The sequence below is a fragment of the Dendropsophus ebraccatus genome, chromosome 6 (assembly GCF_027789765.1).
Source record: "Dendropsophus ebraccatus isolate aDenEbr1 chromosome 6, aDenEbr1.pat, whole genome shotgun sequence".
NCBI lineage: Eukaryota > Metazoa > Chordata > Amphibia > Anura > Hylidae > Dendropsophus > Dendropsophus ebraccatus.
Genome location: NC_091459.1, coordinates 22,373,057 through 22,399,242, shown reverse-complemented (window position 1 = coordinate 22,399,242; position 26,186 = coordinate 22,373,057). Strand labels below are relative to the sequence as shown.

Sequence of the window (26,186 nt, the reverse complement as noted above, 5' to 3'; positions counted from 1 at the left end):
TGAGAAGATTTTTCTGGGTTAAAGAGTAGTGCAGGAAAATATAGTATATATATATTTTTAACAGTTGTTTTACAGTGGTTTCAGGGAAATATTTGTAAATTCATTTACTCAAAAAAGAACTCCTTAAGGCTATGTTCACACTCAGTATTTTTGCTCAGTATTTTGGTCAGTATGTTTCAACCAAAACCAGGAGTGGATTGAAAACACAGATAGGCTATGTTCACACAGTGTTGCAATTTAGTGGATGGCCACCATCTAATGGCAAATAATTGCCATTATTTTGAAATAATAATTGCCATTATTTGGATGGTCATCCACTAAATTTTAACAGTAGACATAGCCTTTCTGTGTTTTCAATCAACTCCTGGTTTTGGTTGAAAATTCTGACAAAATAATGAGTAAAAATACAGTTTGGGAACATAGCCTTCCACCCAACAAAATTTCACGCAAGTGGGGCAGGGCATAGCATGTATTATGTTCAGTATAGAATCTGAGAAAGTTCGGGCTGTACAGTCTAACTGCAGAACACAAAAATACACTGGAATTTGTAGATGCTCCCAGCATAAACATTTTTGCACAATTCTTCCACACCCCCCCCCCCTCCCAAATAAATAAATAAAAATGATGTAATGATGTCAAAGGATGGGGCTTGTTGCCACTAGACTATAAGGAAACATGGTTGATTCCTCCCAGCAGCCCATAAATACATTGGAATAACATTGGATTAACTATTTGTATAAAAATGGTCAACTTCAAACTAAAACTGCCACAGACAGCGGATGTAGATCCACTGTTCTACCCAACTGCTTTAGTTTTTGTCCACACCAGGGAGCAGAGTCTAAGTGGCCTCTACGTGGCCTCTAGCTCTTCACCCTTTGTTCCTCTCCTGGACTTTTGCAGCTATAGGACACCATGTAGCTCCACAGTTGTACTTCTGGTGGCATCTAGTCCCCAGTATCAGACAGTGCTAGTGCTCACACTGTAACACCACCACCACCACCACCAAAGGCTCATCTGGTGACAACAGTGAATTGATGCATAGCATTCTGCTTGACCTCTCCAAATCAGCTGGGTCGAGGCTTGTAACTCTGTCTCCTAGAACTTCAATGACCTAAAGGCCACCCTTTAAGAAGAATGGGATGCCATGTCTTGGCAGACAATAAGTCGACTTGTGAACAACATGAGACGCCATTATCAAGCTTGAATTATTGGCCTTTATTTAAATTATTTGTTTTAGATGAGGAAATCACCATTGCGTGCTTCTGTTAAAATGCCCTACTTTAATAATATATTATCACCGGAGCGTGACCTTTTTATGTTTTTCATAAATTTCACCCACAAGCCAAATACCCCAACCTTTTTGTGAGTAGTCTATATGCAGACTAAGGCTATGTTCACACTACGTAAAAGTACAGCCATTGCTGCCATCGGCAACAACAGCCGTACTTTTCACGTTGTGGAACACTGCCTCTGCTTCTATAGGATCCCAGCTGGAGCGTATACACATCGTATACGCTCCGGCCGGGATCCCGTGCGGCGCCGCACATAACTGACAATCGTAGGAAGCTCTGGCCGCTCGCTTCACTGTGGGGCTATGGGAGGTTATGGTTCGGGCGCGCGCTGATGCGCCCGCATCAGAACCCTTCAGCCGGAAAGATCATCCTGCTGGTACGGCCGGTCTCTTACGTTGTGTGAACATAGCCTAATATGAGCCTGGCCACTGAACAGTTCAATCGGTGAGATGTCACTGGCTGGGGGGCCATCTCCCAATTTTTAGCTTTTGCTGTCCAGGTTTGATGGGAATTGTACTTTTGCAACAGCTGGAGGGTTGAAGACCATCCCTGGTCTATGCGAATGGTCATTTTTATATCCCCATGTTGTAAGGGGGATATTTAAGTATGCATTAAGATGAATAATAGAATATAACAACTATGTAGTCGAATCTTCTGAGGCTGTGCACTATTGATTAATGATGTGTTTTTACCTCAATCCTTGCTTTGATGCATATATGATTTTAATACATGTATCAGTAATATATATTATTGACAATTTCTGATATTGGCTTGTCTCAATCTGTAAACATTTCATTAACTTTAAATTAGTCTTTTTCCCACTCTGCATTGTAGGATACAATAGGCTATACATTAATGTTTTCCTGTAGTAAAAGACACACGTTTTCCTTGGAGGTGCCAACATGGTTCAGACCTTCTACCTATGTTCTGACCTGCTCTTAGGTAGCAGGATCAAAGATTTTTTTCTGCATGATGTACAATGGATATTTCTCGAGGTGATTTCTGACAAGACAATCACGATACACCCTTCAGGTTGGGGATGTCTTCTACACTGTAGTGTCCTGCATCTCTTGCTTGTCCCAAATTCCAAAGTCGGCTGGCTGTCAGAGTTGCTCCTCTCCCTGCCGCTACACCCCAGGGGCCCGGGAAAAGCTGGATCCAATCCAATGTTTCCCAGGGTTGGATCCAGCTTTTCCTGGCATCCTAGGAGGAGTGGCAGGGAGCAAGACAACGCTGACAGCCAGCCGACTTGATGAGTGGAGTGCTGACCAAACGAAGCAATTTGCTTCGCTCATCTCTACTTATTTTTTTTAATACTTACCTTTGGGTCTGTCATAAACATCAGTCAAGAGGCTGTCATTATTGGATAGCCTATAAATATTTTATAAAATTATCTTTTAATAGCTTTATAAACCTTTTGCATACAAAAATAATATCATCAATAAGATCAAATATGTTCATCAAATATACCTATAAGAAAAAGATCCTAGTGGCAAGGCTCGAACTAGGTTTATCCTCTGTATTGTGTAAGAGCCTGGGCCAATCAAAGAATTCTAGGCCAGTCAGTTTTTTCAAATTTTTTGCCACTCTTGTTAGTGGATGTCATTCTCACAATACTCATTGAATAGAGTATTCCCACAAATTAGTTATCCTTAAAGGGGTTGTCCAACCAGGACCCATTTTTGCAAAATGCCAACTTTGGGGTTGAGTGAAAAAAATAAAGTTCATTACCCTCCCTGGCTCCCGTGTTGCCACCCATGCTCTGTTTCTTATATGACAAAGGCGGCCAGCACTACAGCCGCTGAATGGCTCAGCGGGCCGGCTACAGCAAAGTAGCTGCGTACAGGGATCGGAGCAGCAGAGTATGGGCGGTAGCATGGGAGCCAGGAAAGTAAGTGTATGTTATTTTTTTCACTTACCCCCTCCCCGTGTATTCCACAAAAAGGCGTCCTGGCCAGACAAAGCCTTTAGTTTATAGTATAGGAGATAACTAAGTGATTGGTGGAGGTCTGACCACTGGGACCCTACAGATCACCAAGATGAAGAGAAAAAGTCCCCTGCCACGAAAGCAGTGAGACAGAGCTTTATTCATTCACGTAGAACACTGGCCACATATGCTCAGTCCCCTACTTTCTTCATGGGTGACTTCTCACCGATACTGGTGATCAGTGGTCAGACCCCCACCGATCACCTAGTTGTCCCAATCTTATGGATAAATTTGGGGAATACACCTTTAAGAGTGTCTTATAAGCAATTTTATGTAGTGCAATAAGCATTTTATCACAATGACCAAACATAACAAGAGGAATAGGAAAAATGAGCTCGGCCACATGAGTGCACCATTGAAACGCAAATGGTTAGAGGTGCAACTACAAGCCTTTGCTTTGTTGCTTAATAAAGGAGTCCTGAAAAAACTGACAGTGATTGCAAAGCAAGACTTTACAAAGACACAGAATTCATATAGAATAACTCAAATGTTTAAAGCAGAAGATTCAAAATACAATTTATTTTCTTGTACCTCAGGCAGCAAACTGTTATTATTCTTGGCAGCTTGTAAAATTATCCGCCATGGCTTGCATTGTAGCCAGTTTTGAAGTGCTTCAAGCCCCAATGACAGAAAGGCAGTGTACCATAAAATATAATATAAATTAAAATATTATACTACAAGCTTACGGCATTTCTAGATTGTTTCCAAGAAATGCTAATACTTTTTTGATAGACTAGATAACACATTGAAAACCTTTACAAATCCGATGGATGTTTCTATTTTTGTGGTACCAAAGGGGGAGGGGCAAAGAAGAAGTGGTGTTGGTTTACTCATTTTTTTGTTTCTTGTTTAGATTGTAGACATTATTTGGTAACATCATTTTACTTTTTTTCCAGAATATCAGACATTTAAAACAATTCTATGTTGATCAATAATAAAACATATTTACTAGGCCTGGTGCCACAGGATATTGTTATAAAAAGTCACATATAAAAAAACTAATTTAGCACAAAGATTTTTGACTTTTGCAGCCCTCCTGCATCATAATCTTCATCTACAAAATCTAAACGCTGGTACTGTCTGTTTGATGAGAGTAAGTCCTTCCCAGTCATATCTTTTAAAATGTGCCTAATGCCTTGGTTAGGATAAAAAATGATCTCCTAATTTGCAGCAGCAGAGTCAATGAGGTGCGGCCTAGAGGTTCTGTGCCCTAAGCCACCCCTCATTGACTCAGCTGCTGCAGATAAAAATATTTATTTTTTTTCCCTAAGGCAACGGGCGCATTTTAAAAGACACGCCCGAATCCTTAAGTCTTTTTTTCTGATATGTTTTATGCCTCACACCCTCCACCATTTTTGTAGCCCGTCTTTGGACCCGTTCTATTTTATCAATATCTTTTTGTAGTTGAGGTTTCCAGAATTGGACACAGTATTCCAGATGTGGTGTCACCAGAGCTCTATACAGCAGGACCACAATCTCCCTCTTCCTACTGGTTATACCTTCAGCTACTTTATACAGCCCAGCATACAATTTAGTGAGATGGACTGTTTGAGTGAAATGGACTGTACCAGCATTTGGGGGGTGAGTGGGGTGGATACAGTATTGCTTTATGGTGGGTACTGGTGTACATTTCAAAGTGTGGCATACAGGCCAGCCTCTATATTGTCTGATTTATTAAAAGGTGTGCTCCTCTTAATGAATCAGGCAAATACTAAGGCAGGATTTTACTAAGGACTCTTTATAGACTTATTCCAAAATAATTGTGTTCAAAATAAGTATATCATGTACCATTTTCCCATTTGATTCACTGTAATTCAATGGGAAAAAATATTACACATATAGTGAGGCATAATACAACCAATTTACTCTTTAAACTACGCCACAACAATCCATGTGTGAATATAGACTTAGGGGGAGATTTATCAAACTGGTGTAAAGTAGAATTGTCTTAGTTGCCCCTAACAACCAATCAGATTCCACCTTTCATTTTTCAAAGACTCTGTTAGGAATGAAAGGTTGAATCTGACTGAGCCAGTTTCACTTTACACCATGTTTGATAAATCTCCCCCTAAGTGTTGGATTTTTGAAACGATAATATTGATTGTTTTTTTGATCTTTCTTACAAAGTATCAATAACAATTGTATGTATATTTTTGGCAGAATTTGTGAACAAATCAAACCATGAAAATAGCGCTGCATCAGCTTCTTTACAACCAGATATATATAAGAAGATTTCTAGAGCTTCGACAATGAAACGGCTGTTTGACTTGAAAAGACAGAGAACAAAAAGATCAATAGCTTTTCCAACTGGAGTTAAAGTTTGTCCACAAGAATCAGTGAAGCAAATCATTGCAAGTCATCTGGCTTACTACAGACTCAGAGGTAAGTGCATATGCAATAAACATCGTGCTAAGCCTCATGAATAGAGCTTGCATAGAGTGACCTTGTCTCCATACTACAGAGCTTTAGGCTTTCTATATGATGACGTATGGCCTCGGTACTGCACCACATCAATATGACATTCTCCCTTGGAAAGAATGTTAACTCCTTAAGGTCTGAGCAAATCTTCAGATTTGTGTTTTTTGTTTTTTTTCCACCTCGTGTTTAAAACGCCGTATCACTTGTATTTGTTCACCTACAGACCCACATGGGCCCTTATTTTTGCCTCACTAATCGTTCTTTGCAATTACAGACTTAATTTTTGCATAAAATATGCTGTGAAACCAGAAAAAAAATTATATGTGTGGTGCAATTGAAAATAAAACACTATGAGGGACATTTATCAAGCTAATTGCGCCTGTTTTAGTCTAATATATCTAGTTTGCGCTCAAAATTAATCTAATATGAATTTGTGAAGCTTTTTTAGACAAGACTATCCAAATTAGATGTGACTTTTTGAATTCGATTTTTTGTTGTTAATTAGATCGAAAGTGCGCCAGAATTCTTTTTTAGCTAAATTTATTAAATGCTCAATTTTGAAAAAAGTCGCATACAGTATATTGGCGCATCGCTACGTCTGCTCCAGGTGAATTTATTAGACTAATTAAAAGACAATTATTTTTAAGACATATTTACTATGCTATTAGACAATTTACATAAATTTGACTAAACACATTAGATTGGAAATTATGCCAAAACATCTTTGACAAAATCGTGTTTTTAGATTTGTTAGTAAATATCCCCCTATGTGGGAGATTTACTAAGGAGTCTAATAAGTGCAACTATTCTAATGGGGATTGGTGTGTATTTTGTTCTAATATCTTGTGACTGATTCATTAATTTGTAGCATTGCCATAGTAAATGCATCTGAATAAAAAAGGCGCAAAAAAGGCGCAACTATGAAAAACTTGCACAGTTTTATTCACCTGGTTCTGACCAGACGTAAGCTTGCTTGCTTGTTCCAGGCAAATTGTCTCTTATTCCTCAGCTGTGTTAGCACGGCACATGGGCTGGATCGTTAAGGCACCTGTGCAATGTTCAGAGAGGAGAAAATGTTCTAGGGGCATTCCTTATGGTGAACAGGTGGGGAGGAGAGACAGAGGCGTTGTGCAAAGTTAGGGCACACACACTCTAGGCCATGGCCATTTGACTCAGGGCTGCAAGTTTAAAAGTTGTTTTTAGGACAATAACTGCATCACCTGCTGAACGGCCCCTAGGACAGATCTTGGATTAAAAGCAGCTATCCGAAGGTACAAGTAGTTTGGGGGGGTCAGATTGTGGGTACAGAGTCGCTTTAAGAATCTAAAGGGAAAGAATGATCACATTGCAGCACTGTGGAAACAGTAGATAGAAAAAAAGAGACAGCTGTCTGAGCTTTGTTAGTGATGAGAGATGAGAAGAAAGCCTTGATTTACCTTTAAGAAACAGAGTAGACACTGTACACATATCACTTTTACGTCATGTTACTTTGCTTTACTATACTTACACTAAAAATGTTTTAATAAGGAATGCCAACTTTTGTGGACTGTGTTGGGAAGCTGGACAACTTAGATTCCAGTTAAAAAGACTCTGTAAGTAGGTTTATACTGCCCTATCTAAGTGAAGCATAAACCAGTGACAGAGAAGTTGAACAGACTGATGTATCACTTACATTGTTCTGTGCAGCTGATTTAGAGAGATTCTCTTGAATAATGAGGACTCTGAGCACCTGCTCCCTCTGCCCACCGCCTGTCTATACTGTGTACAGGCCGAACGATCTGAACGATAATTGTCCCGTGGAATAGGGCCCTTACACTGAATACGCATTACACTGCAATACATTTACTGCAGTTTACTGTACATGGTAAGTGATCTAGTGATTTATAAATAAAAAAAAAAGTAAAATATACATTTCCCATTTATGGGAAGAATCCCAATAATAATAAGCAGAATTGGTATTGCCACAATCATAAATGAATATCCAGTCCGTACTATTACAGTATAAAATTATCTACCCGACACAATGAAAATCCTAAAAAAAAAATTACACAATTACATGAAAAATGTATTTTCTATACTGAACAGCAAAAATGTCCTTTTGATTGCAGCGCACATTTTATGATCAAACAATGCACTAGTATCACACGTTTAGTGATTGAGCAAAGCACCTAGCAAGTCAAATTAATGCAATGTTCCTCTCCGCCTTCTTAGAGCCATAGCGCTTTTATTTTTCCACCTACAGGGCTGGTTGGTGTGTCAGTTTTGCGCCTTGATCTCTAGTTTTTATTAATATCATATTGCATGCTAAAATATGTAATATGTTTGTTTATTTATTTATTTTACATATTTTTATAACAGGCACGAAGGTATTTAAAACTTTTATTGGGGGATTTATAAGGATTTTTTTTAATTACACTTATATTTTACTGTAAAATATGCAATCTTTAGATTGTGTATACTGATCTATGCTATGCCATAGCTTAGCATAGATCAGTGTTATTGGTGATCTGTGCATAGAGCCTGCCTGAGAGCAAACTCTATACACAGATGGACGATCCGACAGGACAGGAGCAAGTGTCTTACCCCCGCCTGTCGATACATGGCTGCAAGGGTCCCGATCAGTCAGTGACAGGTGCTTAACCTGTCATTGACTTCCTTAAACGCCATATTAAAGGGGTCATTTAAGGGGACCGCAGCTGTCTGTGATTATCTCCGGCCCCGGACACACTGATGTGTGCGGGACCGCTCACACTACTGCACACATCAAAAGCCCCTCACTGTCAGGAATATATATATATGCTCCTGCTGCACGGGGAATCTGCAGCAGGAACGTATATATATATATATATATATATATATATACGTATTGTGGACGTGAAGAGGTTAAAGGTGTATTCTCTCCTCAAATAATATAGTTAAACTTGTAGGGTACATCAAGTGAAATGTTTTTGAAAATACAGTAATTTAGCAAACTTGCCCTTTTTTTTATACCATACGCCCGTCCTTACTTAGGTTACCAACCACCATTCTGCTTTAACCCCTTCATACCTATTTTGGCCTTGTGGACGCAGCCAATTAAAATTTTTATGTTTTCACTTTTTCTTTATTGCCTTCTAAGAACTATAGCATTTTTAATTTTTCATGTACGGAGTTTTATGAGGCCTTATGTTTTGCAAAATCAATTGCACTTTGTAATGACACCTTTAGTTTGATCATAAAATATAGAGTGAAACACCGTCAGACACCAGGAACCGCTGGAACCGGGGAGGCGAGTGGACGTTGTTTCCCTCAGATACCTCCTCCCTGGCCAGATCCCAAAATAGCCCCCCGCCGGAGTACACCTTTAAATTTTCACATGTCCTCTAAATTAGGGGCCCTACAGACAAGGAAACCCTGTAATAGACTGTTCCCTCGTCTGGCATGATGTATCAATATCATGCCGGGAGCAGGGAAACTCTTTGAATGTCTGCGGCACTGTAGTTTCCTTGCTTCACATGCCTATACCACTTCTAATCATCTCTATTTAGGTCCCTCTCTTTAGATTCGGTTATCTTCAAATAACAGGAGGGGGCACACTCACCAATGTGAATTAACACATTAACAGGGTTATGGGTTATCTTGGCACCAAAAAAGTTAACATTTGGCTGTTTTAAAAAGAATACTTACCTACCTGGGTCCCTCCGCAGCTCTGGCTGTAACCCCATCCAGTCTGATTGATTGAGTATACGTACAGTAACTGCCGAAACTGGTTAATCTCAGAAATATAAAACAGATTTGTATGTGAGGAACTTGATGACATCAGGGAGTACTCAGGTTGGTGAGTATGCTTTATTTTTATTTTTACGTCACCCTCAACCAAATATAAACTTGATGTCAAAACAATAGTAGGCAGATTGTCATCCTTCTTACCCGCTTGAAAATAATATTATTTGTTAAACCGCAAAAAGTCTACATCATTCCAGAAGTGGAGCCCCTCCCCCCATACAATATATATTCTTATTTTCAGCAACCTTGAGGTATTTACAGCAGTGCAGCTTTATAAAAGAACCTTTTGTCTACTTTTACTACTGTGTAAAATGTTATGATGTATCAAGCTAAGTGATCATAAAAATAAGCCCCATACACAGATGGGACCATTTACCGTAATAACAATGTTATATATAAACAGAAAAAAAGAACATAGAAGATTACATCAACCGCAAAGACTTAATTTATCTCAGAATTGATGTTTGATTTGGTTTCAAATTATAGCTTTATAGGATGTTCAATTTAGTGTAGTTAATAGGGAGCTTTATCTTGTAAAGAAACAGTCAAAGTGATTGGTTTACAGTTTCATCAGTCTTCACTGGGATCAATATCTCAATTCCATAGTACTGCAAAGTCCAAAAGAATGGCTTGGAATGATATTTCCCTCCTGCTTTATGCATTGTAAATGTAATATTATTGACTTGGGAAAATTATGTGTTTAATACGTAAACAATACAATAAGGCGGATGCACACACAGCATTTTTTTAAAAAAAATATACAGAACAGTTTTTGACATGGTTTTGTGAATATACCCCAAGGGGGTTTCACCCACAGCTTTTTGTGTATAGTTATTAATTAATTTATTTATTTTATTCAGTTCTTTGAGCAAAGGTAGAAGTGGTCCCAGCAGAAAGGTACTTTCACATACACCGTGCAGCAGGAACGTATGTAAATGTTCCAGTGAAGGGGTTTTAATGTGTGAATCTGTGATTGGCCCTGCACACATTAGTGTCCCCGAAAACAGCATAATAAAAGGCAGCCGCGGTCATGCAGCTGCCTGTCATTAACCCCCTTAAACACCACAATACACAGCGATTACAGCATTTAAGGTAGTCAGTGACAGGACAAGGACCTAAATATGCAAAAAGAAGAGCCCGTGGAGCCTCATTGAAGAGTCTCAAAACAGGACTAGCCAGATATCCCTCCGGGAAGGACCCAGCCAAGGGGAGGCTCCTGTTTGGAAACTACCAAAACCACCATATTAAGTGGCCCTATAAGTCAATGTCGGCAATGCACCTAGGACTTCACTGCATTGAGAGCTTTCACTAGCAGCCGGCAGTGTTGTCATTTTTGGCTGGTCTCCCTGAGTTCAGCAATCTGTTTCTCTTTTAGGACAAGGACCTGTCACTGACTGATCGGGACCCCTGCAGCATGGGGAAGGGTGGTCCGGGAAGGGGCTGGCGTGATTGATCTACCATGAGGACCAGAGCATTGTTGGGGGGGGGGGGACATACACCACCCCCTAGACACTAGGATTCATGGGGCCCATACTATTTTTTAATATGAGGCCCCATGAATCGTAGTTACGCCCCTGGCCCACCATGTATGATATGTTAGATTTTGCTAGATGGTAAACTTCTGTACAGCATGTAATGTACTGTGTGAGCATTTGGAGCTTTAAGATGTTCTGCTTTAGTAGTCGGCTGCCATAAAGCCTCTCAAGTCCACTTGCTATTAAAATTACCAACTAGCTTGTATACTGCCTCATGAATATTTCATAGTTTAATAATGTGTTAAATATCAGAGTACACGTTATGGATCTGTCTATAACCAGATTAGGCTCGATTTGGAGCTAAGGTATAAGGGTAACTGAAATTACTGGTTGATGCAATCATTCTGTAGAAAAAGAAGAAAACCGTATATTGGAGGGATTCAGAACATGTTATAATTTTTTATTTTATCGGCTCTTGTCCAAAAGGTAGCTGAATTTAGAAATAGTTTACATACATGCCAATATGGGACTGAAATTCAGCTCTGGCATTTGAAAGCACCGAGACTTAGTTGCTGTGTGTTAATCAGGAAATTATGTGTCACTTGTGGACTATGAGAAGGTGTGAGAAGTTTAGCCTCAATATTATTATTATATATATTATTTGCCATTTGATTACCGGAGGCTGAAGAAGTGGGATTCAGCCCTATGGAGTTCTGAAAACTTGGATACAGTAATAGGCTGTATCCAAATTTACCCAGACTCCCTAGGGATCAGTGTATTACTAACATCATTCTGTTCAGCCATTTCCCTAATATGTAGGAGAATAGGATTGTTGCCACACCTCTCCCCCCGCCCTTCAGCTACTGATTGACAGTTGACTGCCTATACACAGCATGGATAGATAACTGCCAATCAGCAGCTGGTGGGCAGAATTTGCTGTTGCTTATGAATATCCAGGACTACTGAGCTCACACACATAATGGAGAGGACTACTTATTGTCCCTTTTATTAAGGAGGATATCTGTGAATCAGCTGCACAGAACAATGTAAGTGATACATCATTCTGTTCAGCTTTTCTGTCACTAGTTTATACTACTCTTAAATATGGCAGCATAAAACTACTGTTTTTAAGGTTCCCATAAACCTTTAGACTTTGATCGGCCATACCCATTGCTCGTGGAGGGTCGCGGCCGTCAATCTAAGGTATATGGGGCTCTCCCATGGAGACAGGGGTCAGGAATCTTTTTTTTTTTTGGAGAGAAGAGGCTCTTCTGCTTTAGCTTACCCTCCTCTCCCCATAGAAAAAACTGAATTGCTCAGTCGTGATGAAGGTTCCTGTGTATAGGGAGGACGGGTGGCGGGCAGGAGAAATAACTGACAACCGGACAGTGACTTATTAAAGGTGTATGGGGACCTTTAATGACCCCGCAGAGAGGGGGAGAAAGCACTAGCATTAGAGATGAGCGAACCTCATGCCTGCTCGAGTCGATCCGAACCCGAACGTTCGGAATTTGATTAGCGGTGGCTGCTGAACTTGGATAAAGCCCTAAGGCTATGTGGAAAACATGGATATAGTCATTGGCTGTATCCATGTTTTCTAGGCAACCTTAGAGCTTTATCCAAGTTCAGCAGCCCCAGCTAATCAAATGCCGATCGCTCGGGTTCAGATCGACTCGAACCCGAACACGGTTCGCTCATCTCTTACTACCATATATTAGAGTGGCCTGGTGCAGATGCCCATCTAGAATTTAGCAGGAGGCCAGTCTTACCCAGTTTACTGTAAATGCAAAAAGCCTCCATGAATAATACACAATAAAAGGTCTGAAGCTCTGATAGTACAGCTACGCTTCCATAAAAGATTATTTTCTTTCGGGAATGATTTGCATTTTGATTTTCAAGATAATAAATCTTGACTTTCATGGATAGTAAATCGCAGTGCTGAGTTTGTAACAAGATCTCTCATCTAGTCAGCTTGCCATGCCATGGTGACTCTATAAAACGCATGGAGATCACTTATCAATAGTGACTTGTCTTGCACTCTCAAGAGTTCTGTTTTGACAAGGAAAGATAAGCTCTTTAGAGTCACATACAATAAGATGTTAGGGGATGAGTAAAACATCGGATCTCCCCAGTGTAAATAGTGTAAAACTCTACAAGTGACAAGAGAATAGATTTAGTTTGACGACTCGAGCTTCTGTTGCTAAATACAACATTAGAAAGGCGATGCAAAAATTATAGATCTATCTATATATTTAGATGTAAGAGAAAGAAATATGGGGGTCCTATGAGGGGATCTATCATTATTCTACACCTTAACTCATCCATAGACCTGTCGTAAATTTTGTGAACCTACTTGTTTTGCTCAAAAATTGACAACTTTTTGACATACAGCACAGACTTGGGGTGGGGGGACATTTATTAAGACAGGGATACGCATATGCCAGTCTAAAAGCCTCACCCCGATTTTTTACCAGCTGTATTTAAAGGAGAACTCCAGGTACAGGTTAAAAAAATGAAACTTCTGCAGAAGCATAACGCATTACTTACCTGTCTATTCGAGTTTTGAAACTACCAAAAATCCATTTGTTGGGGGGGTGGGGGTTGTTCTGTTATGTGTTTCTGTCCTTCCTGGTTGAGCAGTTCCCTGGATGCAATGCTTTCCCTCAGCTGATCATCACAGTCCCCCACCCATCACAATCAGTAAAATTTTTGCTGCACCTGCTTCTGGGTGGTCAGAGATGGTGAATCACTCAGGGGATTGGGGGATCCAGCCAAGCCTCCTGTGAGATCACGCCCTGCCCCTTGTCTGCATCATCAGCCTGTGCTCAGCAAATACACACAATGTGAGACAGAGACATGGAAGATTTGTCTCCTAAGTGGGGGAGAGCAGAAGGAGCAGGAGACAATGTGTATTGGCACAGGGGCCATTTTTTTCACTTCCTTGATTTCTATCAGCTACCAGTGTGGCAGAACCGTACAGATATGGTAATACATTGTATAGACACATCTATAGAACTTTTAATGAACTTTTAATAGAAAACAAGTTTTTCTTATCCGCACTTCCCCTTCAATAAGTGGCGCACACCGAAAAAAGAGAGGTATGTAGAAGTTTATTATTTACCAAAGATAACAATTCAGCCCTTGCTGCATGATTATCGAACCCAATATGGGCTCAGTAAACGAGCAACGATCTAGCAGATTGACGCTCGCTTACTTCAAGCCATCAGGCCGTGTAATACTTCCCTAAGAAATGTCTCCAATGGTAAATTCACCTTTAAATATTTACAGCAAAAACGTTAATCGTAAAGGTGGAGAAGAACTGACTGCACATTGTGCATCCGAGCCGTCTCATAATAACATTATGACACAGCTTAATACTTTGATGAGAAAGACAGTAATAGCCCTTTCTGTAACAAGTGGTGAGTCAGCGAACGGAAGAGGTGACAATAAACTCCGCTGCATCTGCCACAAAATGTGAAAAAGCAATTAATGGCATTTCTATATGATTTAATGATGACATTAGCTGTTTTTAGAGAAGGGATTTACAACTTTTGTCTCCTTTAACAGTCAGAACATAGGGGGGACATTTATCAAACTAATTGCGCCTGTTTTTAGGCTAATATATCTAGTTTGCGCTCAAAATAAATCTAATATGAATTTATGAAGCTTTTTTAGACAAGACTATCCAAATAAGATGCGACTTTTTGAATTAGATTTTTTGTTGTCAATTAGATCGAAAGTGCGCCAGAATTATTTTTTAGCTAAATTTATTAACTGCGCAATTTTTTAAAAAGTCGCATATATTGGCGCATCGCTACGTCTGCTCCCAACCAGGTGAATTTATTAGACTAATTAAAAGACCATTATTTTTAAGACACATTTACTATGCTAGTAGACAAGTTACATAAATTTGACTAAACACATTAGATTGGAAATTATGCCAAAACATCTTTGACTAAATCGTGTTTTTAGATTTGTTAGTAAATATCCCCCATAGTGATGTCAAGATCTCCCAAGCAGCCGTAGTGCACGTCAAAATTACAAATACTGCCCAATGTAACTTTCCCTTGTCACTTGATTCCAGTATGACATGACATGAAAATGAGAATGAGCAGAAACAAAGACACTGCATGCCTCTAACAGTATAAAAGTACTGCTGCCAAAACTGTCTCTCCAGGAGGGTGATTCCAGCCTCACAGTAGTTGGACCACTGGTTAAGGACATATTCACATGCATTGCTGCTCTTCACCACCTCCAATTGAAAACCCAGGGAAGTGAGTGCAGCGATATAGGCGACAGTTCTCAATCAATCTGTTTGCTGAGTGTGTTATGGAACGAGTCCACTAACCTTAGCAAGACTCAAACCTTATAATACAGGGAAAAATCAGGGAGGCCCGTGCCTTTATTCAGTTTAGTGCCTGTGAGTGTTTTGTATTTAAGGTGAGATCGAAGTGTACGCCACACAAACCTAAGAACAGCCTGCAGCCGTGTGGCTGTGTCAGGACACTAGAGCAAACTTTTAAACTGTTTAGGAGCTCCCGACATCATAATTAATCTTGATGCTGGGAGCTCCCAAGTCCAGTCCGCAGAAAACCCCTCCGTGACTGATTTCTACAGACGTGTGAATGACTCCTTAGTTGTTTTCTATCCTCAGGATAGGGCATAACTTGATTTTCTTTAGAGGTACAGTAGAATTTTAGGAAGGACTTTACATGTCATGTGATGCCAATAACTGTGTTCTATCTAACAGTCCTGCAAAACGGCAATTTTATTGATTGAAAGTGTACAATGACGTCAAATGAACACCACGAAAACCAAAAGGAATTAATACACAAAGGGGGATATTTACTAACAAATTTAAAAACACGATTTTGTCAAAGATGTTTTGGCATAATTTCCAATCTAATGTGTTTAGTCAAATTTATGCAAATTGTCTAATAGCTTAGTAATTCTGTCTTAAAAATAATGGTCTTTTAATTAGTCTAATAAATTCACCTGGTTCGGAGCAGACGTAGCGATGCGCCAATATATGCGGCTTTTTTAAAAATTGCGCAGTTAATAAATTTAACTAAAAAAGAATTCTGCCGCACTTTTGATCTTATTAACAACAAAAAATCTAATTCAAAAAGTCGCATCTAATTTGGATAGTCTTGTCTAAAAAAGCTTCATAAATTCATATTAGATTTATTTTGAGTGCAAACTAGATATATTAGACTAAAAACAGGCGCAATTAGTTTGATAAATGACCCCCAATGGCTTCTATGCAAAATTATACAATGCATAGTCTTAATTTACTGAATGTAAAATCCCCCTTTAACTTGAAGCAACTCTGTACCCACAATCTCACTCCCCCAAACTGCTTGTACCTGGCGTCCATTCGGCAGGTGATGCAGTTATTATCCTAAAAAACAACTTTTAAACTTGCAGTCCTGTGTCAAATTGGCGAGGCCTAGAGTGTCTGTGCCCTAGGCCTGCACCACCTCTCCGTCCCTCCTGCTGGCCCTCTTCATCATTAGGAATGCCACCAAGCAGCACTTCTCTTAATCACCACTTGTCCGAACACTGCACATGTGTTGGATCGCTAAGACACCTGTGCAGTTTTTAGACAAATGATGAATAGGGAAAATGCTGTCTGGGGCATTCCTAATGGTGAAGAGGGTGGGGAGGAGGGATGGTGAGGCGGTGCAAGCCTAGGGCACAGACACTCTAGGCCACACCAATTCGACACAGGGCTGCAAGTTTAAAAATTTTTTTATAGGATAATAACTTCATCACCTGCCGAACGGACCCCAGGACAGATCTTGGATTAAAAACAGCCATCGGACGGTACAAGTGGTTTGGAGGGGGGGGAAGAAGGGGGCAGATTTTGGGTACAGAGTCACTTTAAACTCAGCTCTTCCAGTTCTTGCTATGATTTGGATATTTCATGGTTTGAGATGAGGGTTCAGAATTTAGCTTAGTTCTATGTAATGAATTGAAAACGGGAAGACATGACGTGCAAATCTCTCGTTCTTGACAACTGTTTCAGTTTTAGGCTGAGAAAGTGAGCTGAAACTTGTCAAGACTTTCTTATGGGAGAACTTTGGCGTCGATCACATTTATAAAATTCTATTTATGTTGAATAGAATGACAGTATTTTAGAAGACTGAGAAAATCGGAAGAACTAGCTGTTCTTGTATTGAGTTCTCTTACCTCTCAGTCCATAACCCTATTGCCAATACATATGAGGATCGTTCTCCTTTAAAGAAAACCATGTCCCCACGCCCCCCCCTGCTTTTCATAGTAATTAGTCGGACTCGTTAAGATTCTTATGATCATCACCATCCGTGCAATCACATCCTCCTCTGTATCCAACCATCTTCTACTTCTTGGCCGCTGGAAACAGACATGCAGGTGCCATATATTCACACACACTACCAGTACCCTAATATTGCTGAGAGTACAGATCGAACATATGAGTCCCAAGGGCCCCCTTGTCTATCACTAAGCAGCGTCTCAAATAAACAGATAGCCAGATGGCCAAGAAATTATTGCATGTAGAGTCTTAAATAGCATACAGTATAATTACAATGGTAGTCTCTGTTATTCTTAGAGTTTCCCTCTAATGGTCTAGTTCATAAGATATTCATTTCATATCCACTGTAGTGGCATCAACTATACATAGCAATATAGCTTATACATAGCAATATACTTTATAGAAACACAGAAAGCTGATTTTTGTTTTTATTTTTTCTACTTGTGATTTTCCCATTATGGTCAGGGGGAAAAAAATTAAAATTTTGAGATATTAGGTCAGAATTGTGAGACAAAAATAACTTGGTTGCAACCACTCTCCCTGTCCCTTGCCGGCTGCGGACGCCGGAGCCCATGTGCCCGGGCTAGGCATTGTCTCATCTTCGCCGCCCTGGAGTGCCTCACCGCTCCACACTCCAGCTTTTCCTTCTCTTGACGGCGCACAAGTCCCCATCTCTTAGGGTGCGCGCCGGCTGTCGGAGATTTAACGTGTGGTCCCAGCTGCCTGTGATTATTTTTGCCTGTGGTTCCAGCCATGAGTCCAGTTGGTTTCCTGCTGCCTGTGGTTCCAGCCATGAGTCCTGTTGGTTTCCTGCTGCCTGTGGTTCCAGCCATGAGTCCAGTTGGTTTCCTGCTGCCTGTGGTTCCAGCCATGAGTCCTGTTGGTTTCCTGCTGCCTGTGGTTCCAGCCATGAGTCCTGTTGGTTTCCTGCTGCCTGTGGTTCCAGCCATGAGTCCTGTTGGTTTCCTGCTGCCTGTGGTTCCAGCCATGAGTCCAGTTGGTTTCCTGCTGCCTGTGGTTCCAGCCATGAGTCCAGTTGGTTTCCTGCTGCCTGTGGTTCCAGCCATGAGTCCTGCTGTGTTCCTGCCTGCAGACATTTCCCCAGCTGCACCTCGTCTGCTGCCGCTAGCAAGCCAAGTGAGGGGTAGCCAAGTGAGGGAAGCCTTTGCAGCAAGTCCATCCGGCCTTGCGGTGGGCACTGGTGAAAAACCAGTGGCCCCTTAGACTCCGCTCCCTGGTCCGGCTTACACCATCGCTAGTGGTGGTACAGCGGATCCACGACTCTAGTTGTGACACAATTGAATAAGAACAAGCAAAATTGTGCTTCTTTATGGCCCCAGGACTCTCCTGTTTCTCGATAGCTTCCCGACATTTCTTTTACATGTATACATAAACCTAGCCCAGTTTGCTGAGTTTTGGGCAATTTATAATGGTAGTTTGTACTTGGCTGTTTGGCAGTCTCTGCTCCATGGTCGGTAAAGTATACAGTCAGTGACATAGTGCAATAAAATCAGAAATGTTGTTTAATACTTGAAGTTCTAGAATATGTGTGGCTCTCTATGGCCCTTGAGTTTGAAACAGATCTACAACGTATATAAAGGCAACTGAAACTGTACAATTAATAGTCATAGAAAATATGAATAATAATAATAGAATTATAGAAAAGCTATAAAAGCTTCATATTTCAAATTTATGGTGAAATACCCCCAAAAGTTATGTTTTAAAAAAGGAGTGTCATCAGAAAATGACCGATTGTTTAAATCAGCAGCTGCAATTTCACCGTTTTGAAATAATAATATTAAAGCGAGTGTATACCCACATTCTGCCCCCCCCCCCCAAACCACTTGTACCTTCGGATAGCTGCTCTTAATCCAAGATCTGTCCTGGAGTCCGTTCAGCAGTTGATGCGGTTATTGTCCTAAAAAAACAACTTTTAAACTTGCAGCCCCGTACACAATGGCCGGGGCTTAGATTGTGTATGCATTAGGCTGGCACAACCTCTCTGTCCCTCCTCCCCGCCCTCTTCATCATTAGGAATGCCACTGGAACATTTTCTCCTGTCTGAACATTGCACAGGTGCCTTAATGATCCAGCCCATCTTCAGTATTCACACAGCTGACGAATAGTAGGCAATCTGCCTGGAGAATTCCTAATGATGAGGAGGGCGGGTAGGAGGGACAGAGAGGTTGTGCCAGCCTAATGCATACACATTCTAAGCCCCAGCCGTTGGGCATGGGGCTGCAATTTTAAAAGTAGTTTTTTAGGACAAACACTGCATCACCTACCAAACGAACCCCAGGACAGATCTTAAATTAAAAGCAGCTATCTGACAGTACAAGCGGTTTAGGGGGGTCAGATTGTGGGTACAGAGTCACTTTAAAGGATTGTCATTAAAAAATTACCGATTGTTTAAATCAGCAGCTGCAATTTCACCTCTTGCCTCTTCCTGCAGAGGATGAGAAAAAAAAGTAACCTCAATTATAGCAAAGGTGTAGTCTTGTGGAGGTGGAGGGTATCCCTGCACCAGGCGTAGTTCCTATTCACCAGCAAGGCTTTCCTCAAAAGTAATATGCCTGGTAAAACATTGAGGTATAATCCACAATACAATAAACTGTATAGTACATCCATATATAAGCAAATGACGTCTGTTTTTTTCCACTCTTTTAGTCTGCCAGGAAGCAGTATGGGAAGCCTTTCGGATCTTCATGGATCGAATTCCTCAAACTAAAGAATACCAGTCCTGGGTTGATGCATGTCAACAAGAATCCTTTTGCTTATTTGACGTTGGAAAGAACTTTAGTAATTCTCAAGAACATCTGGATATTATTGAACAGGTAAAGAATATGTAGGAATGATCATCACTGGGTAGATTTACATTGTTGGAGCCGTAAAGCCCCTGCCTATTAGTCACAGCTTTTTACTTAGTACATGTTGTAGCTTTACTAGCTGCGTTTTTAAAGGGATTGTCCAGCAAAAATCAGCTGGTGTCAGAAAGTTATTTAGATTTGTAATTTACTTCTATTACAAATTCTCAAGTCTTCCCATACTTATTAGCTGCTGTATGTAATGCAGGAAGTGTTTTATTTTCAGTCTGACACAGTGCTCTCTGCTGACACCTCTGGCCGAGACAGGAACTCTGTCTCGGTTTTCTATGAATCCCCATAGAAAACCTCTCCTGCTCTGGACAGTTTCTTTCTCAGCCAGAGATGTCAGCAGAGAGCACTGTGTCAGACTGAAAATAAAACAACATTTAGTGGAGGACATACAGCAGCTGATAAGTACTGGAAGACTTGAGAATTTTTCATAGAAGTAATTTACAAATATATAACTTTCTGACACCAGCAGATTTGAAAGAAAAAATGTTTTCCGCTGGACAACCCCTTTAAGAGCCAGAATATAGTGCAACTCTAGTACACTGTATTACATCCATGGTAATGAAAGCAAAAAATTTTCATGGTAATGGAAGCAAAAATTTACTTCGACTAAAGCGATACTCTGGAGAAAATTTTTTTTTTTAATTAACTGATGTTAGAAAAGTTATACACATTTTAAATTACTTTTACTTAAAAAATCTCAAGCCTTCCAATACTTATCCACTGCTGTATGTCCTGCAGGAAGTGGTGTATTCTTTCCAGCCTAACACAGTGCTCTCTGCTGCCACCTCTGTCCATGTTAGGAATTGTCCACAGAAGTAGCAAATCCCCTAGAAAAGCTCTCATGCTCTGGACAGTTCCTGTCACAAACAGAGGTGGCAGCAGAGAGCACTATATCAGGTTGGAAAGAATACACCACTTACTGCAGGACATACAGCAGCTGAAAAGTACTGGAAGACATTTTTTTTAATAGAAATAATATACAAATCTCAAACCAGTTGGTTTGGAAACATTTTTTTTTTCAAAGTACCCACTTAAAGTAAACAGCTCAAGCTTATAAGCCTCTGGGCAAGGTCTAAAAAGCTAGATCTAGGGTAGTTTCACACACAGCGGATCTGCAGCAAATTTTACACCTCAAATTCGCTGTAAAATCTGCTGCAGATCCCTTGTCATTCATTTTCAATGAGAAGACACACTGGCAGCTGGATTGACATCCCCCTGCGAGTATTTAAATGCCACCGTTAACCCCCCGCTGGCTGGAGCATACTGTACCTGCTCCACGCTCCAGCTTGCTTTGGGGGCTCCCGGCATCTGGGCGTCCCGCTCAGTGCTTGTAGCAGGGCAGTGCACTGATTGGCTGAGCAGGACGTCCAGCCGGGAACCCCCTGAAGCAAGCCGGAGCGTGGAGCAGGTACAGTATGCTCCAGCCAGCTGGGGGTTAACGGGTGGCATTTAAATACTGGCAGAGGGATGTCAATCCGACTGCGAGTATGTCTTCTCATTGAAAATGAATGACAAGCGATCCGCAGCGGATTTCACTGCGAATTCACAGTGTAAAATCCGCTGCGGATCCATCGTGTGTGTAGCTACTCCCCAATGGGGATCTTATAGTTTTCAGTATGACTGAGACAAACCCAGTATTTTATTTTACAGAGAATATGAAAATTAATGTTTGTCAACAATCACTTTAACTGCATTCACATTTCAGGAGATAATGCAGACAAATCGGTTTCTGTAATCCATTTACTACAGAGAGAAATAGATAAAGTACAGATGGGGACTGCTCATCTAAAAACTATTTAAGAACATTCTCCAGATAAAACGATTGTTAGAAAATTATGATTAATGGTGTTGAGTAAGATAGGGAATGGCACATGGGGACTACTACCATGCTGCTTTCACTTCCTTTACTGCTAGTCTACTGATAATCTTTAAAGTGTTACTGTCATAAAAAAGAAAAAAAATTAACAGGTCTTAGAGACATGTCAAAAGTTTAGATCTGTCTGGGTGATGACCCCCACTTTCCAATAGAAGCGTTGAGAAGAAGCATTAAACTGTGCACTTCTCTCTCCATTTCCCTCCTTATAGCAGGGGATGAATGTTAAAGAAACTCTGTGGAGCCTCCTCTCCTGCACTGAAAGAGATGTTGAAAGATGAGTGGAATCGGACTGTAAAAAAATCAGGGTCCATGTCCCAATCTGGGTGTTCGAGTACTTTAACGCGAACATGGATTTCATTACAGAAATCCATGTTTGGCTCTGGGGGGTCAGATATTAAATAAAGCTTGTTGAAAGTCAACAACTTTGAAGGCTGAAGTTCTAAACCTGGCTGTTTAGGGAAAAGGGAAGGGGGGGGGGTCATATGCATCCCCACTTAACTCCCAGAGAGGTTAAGTGGGGATGCATGTGACCCTTCCCTTCTCTTTTCCCTAACCAGCCAGGTCTAGAACCAAACAGCAGCAGACTAATAATGACCATTTTTGATGCTTTGGGACTATTGGTAGTCAACTCTTCCAACTACCCCTGCAGTGCTGGTTGCTGGGGTAATAATGTGAGGGTTAGTGTTAGCCATTTTACCGGCTTACACTAAACCCCCACTTAATAATGGATGGGATGCCATCTATCACACAGATTCCACTACTTAGCCTGTAAAAGAAAGACAATACACTCTAGAAAATTATTTTATTCACATCCTCATCTCCACCCCCACCCCCATTGACCATTTTATTAAAAATAAAAATCTACTGGTCATCATGGTAGTCCTCAGGATACCAATATCTAAAAAATTAAAAAGGAGGGGGGGGGGGGGGCAGAAGCAGAACACCCATCATTTTGTCAGGGGTTCTATTCAATATGCAGCATCTGTACAGATGCCCATCTCAACCTAACCTTCTTGGGGTCAGAATGGGCTCCACCTGCTGTGTTGAGCGCACTGTGTCCACCCCAGCAAGAAAGGGGTTATTTCTTGCGGGGGCAGGAGTGGTGCACTCAACATAGCAGACATGCCAATTCTTTGGGCAGGTGGCGGAATCTATGGCATGTGCGAAGAGTCAAGCGGGAGCGAGCGGGTTCGAGTGACGGAATCCATGGGATGTTATCCTCGCGGATTCCGTAGTGTGAACGCACCCTCAAGCAGAACACTTTCCTCTTTAAAGGGGTTATCCAGTGCTTCAAAAACATGGCCACTTTTCCTTCTCTCTTGTCTTCAGATTGGGTGGGGTTTCAAACTCAGTTCCATTGAAGTAAATGGAGCTTAATTGCAAACCACACCTGACCTGGAGACAAGAGAGGGGGAAAAGTGGCCATGTTTTTGTAGCACTGGATAACCCCTTTAATTCCTCGCCTATTGGTCAGTGCGAGCATACCCTAATACCTTAAGTAATACAAAGCTTATACAAAGCTGAAAAAAAAACAACAGCAAACACCCCTGAAGAACAGCTATAAAAACATTACATCCCTTTCCTCCATATAAAGATGATTAAAAAAATAAGTTGACATTATTTGAATTTGTCACCAAAGTACACAATCCACAAGGTAGCCATGTGGCTTTGGTCTCTTCATATTGGATTGCATCGGGAAAAACACGACCATATGAGCCTGACCATAGAGTAGTGTTACAGATTGTCTCATTAACATATCTTTAGTTATGGAAAGATTGCGCCATTTTTTTGTGAACGCTGCAGCAGAAAGGAAATGACTGGTATAAATACAGGTGTAGAATGTTTTCTGTATGTAGCCAGTTATTAGACGTCAATGTGAAGCATTCTGGCTATGCATAATAAGCGGGTTTATGTACATGCGGTTATTATTGCTTGTTGCTTATAATGATCGCCTTCTGTGCATATGTTTACAGCTCATTTACATAAGTTTTCACCTGTCTATAAAGCTACATCTGTAAAGGGAACACAAAGCGGCTCTGGGGATCTTGAACCTTCTGCCCTCCTTGAGATTACTGCATATTTTTTGATACTGACGTGGAATAAAATGTGTCTAGTATGTCAACTTGTTTTTCATGGTAACCTTTATATATAGAACATACAAGATCAATAAAGCCTTCTGTTTATATCAGCTCAACATGTTTTGTGACCTTGTAGGAGAAAACAGCCTCTTTATTCACTTTTTACTAAGGACAGAATATGTGAATAGGACACTAGCGTTAAATGGGGGGGAAAAATCAAGTTAGTGAGAAGAGAGGGGAAATAGCTGATGGGTCAGGGGTGGGTTTTGTTCAGCTGGTAGTGTCCTTATATACATGCTACTTTACCGGCATAGGCTATGTTTACACAAAAGATAAAAAGAGGAGAAAAATACAGCTTGAATTATAAGTAAACGACCGTATTTTCCGGCATATAAGATGACTTTTTAAGCCTGAAAAATCGGGGTTAAAGTCGAGGGTCGTCTTATATGCCGAATATGGTTGCCCCATACGGTGGGGGGGCTCAAAAATGGCCCCATCTCCACCGTATCAGGGCGACCAGTATTAAAAAAAAAAAAAAAAACATTTAACTCACCAACCGTTACTGGCCTCTGTGCACCTCCCGAACCGTTCCCGGCGCAGGCAGTGTGACACATACTACCTGAGCACAATCGCCGAACCTCTCCCTAGCAGCCGAGCATCTCATCGGAGAGGCTCGGAGACGCTCGGCTGCTGGGAGAGCTTCGGGAGAATGAGAGAGGCACCGGAAGTTGCCAAAGCCTCTCTTATTCTCCCGAAGCTCTCCCAGCAGCCGAGCGTCTCTATGCCGGGAATGGTACTGGAGGCGCACGGAGGTCGGGAAGGCGCCCTAGGTGAGTTAAATGTTTGTTTTTTATTTAGCTGCAGTTAACCCCTGTTTGACCACAGCAGGTCTGCGGTGAGGCAGGGGTTAACATTTTCCGGCGTATAAGGCGAGCCCCTGAAAATCTGCTTAAAAGTCATGGGTCGCCTTATATGCCGGAAAATATGGTACATATATATATCTATATATACAGGATATATATATATATATATATATATATATACAGTGTATGTATATATATATATATATATATATATCAAAAATGTAATGTGGCCCATTGCACACAAAGTATGGACTAACAGGTTTAAAATATTGAACATATCCTTTTTATGGCTGTAATTTACCAAAATATGACTGTATTTTCACCTCAAAGTGACAGCCATCCCAAAATAAGGCCTCAAAAATTGTTTATGAACATACCCTTATATTAAAAGGCGTCCACTTTATAGTATACAGTGTACAGTATTAGTAAGTGTTACTGTATTTACTGACAGCAGCTCCCTGTGTACTTCATAGAGCTAATATCAGACTCCCCTCCTCCAGGCTGTGCTGTACTGCTCTGTTTTGTTTCTGTCCATAAAATGGCTGACATGGAGGAGCATGTGACCATGCCCCTCCCCCTGTGTCCTCCATAGACATCTATAGGTTCAGTGGTGGACACTGGGGGGTGGGGCTCGGTCACATGCTCCTCCATTTCGGCCATTTATTGACAGAAACAAAACAGAGCAGGGCAGCCAAATCCGGTGGAGGGGAGTCTGATATCAGCTCTATGAGGTACACAGGGAGCCGCTGTCACTATATACAGTGAGTACAGTTACTAATACTGTATACTGAACTATTTTACTATAAAGTGGCCCACCCCTTTAACATTATAAATTCCAACAAAAAGAAAATCCTGAACATAGTAGCACAGCATGCTTCACTTTTTTATCTGGTAAAATTCCTGGTACTATACCCTGAAGAACAATATTAAAGGTAATAATAGAAATATTTTAAACATTATTTTAATAAGGTTATGTAATTTTGCAATATGAAGTTATCTGGAAAAAAAAAGTATCATTTCCTTAAAGCGGCACTAGCAGCAGGTTCTGCCAAGAGAACCTGCTGATATGCCACAGTAGCCCTTTACCCCATAAGTTGATCGCCGTTAGAACCGCTCCTGTTCGCCTCTTCAATCATCTTAAAATCGATAATTGCCCCTATGCAAATTCATGGCTGAGGAGCATTTGGGGCGTCGCCTTTCTCCGGGAGCATCGCTGTGTGCCGCCCAGTCTGCTCCTATCTTACCCGCCACCCTCCTCCTG

General features: G+C 40.9%; 1 protein-coding gene across 1 annotated transcript in view; it reads left to right on the top strand.

The window, feature by feature from the left end:
- The first annotated feature begins 5,528 nt into the window (after positions 1–5,528).
- Positions 5,529–26,186, top strand: part of IMPG1 (interphotoreceptor matrix proteoglycan 1) — a 141,699-nt gene continuing 121,041 nt past the window's right edge. The window contains exons 1-2 of the mRNA XM_069974176.1: positions 5,529–5,661; positions 19,900–20,066. Coding sequence (XP_069830277.1) covers positions 5,529–5,661; positions 19,900–20,066 — 300 coding nt within the window. The remainder of the gene's footprint in view (positions 5,662–19,899; positions 20,067–26,186) is intronic.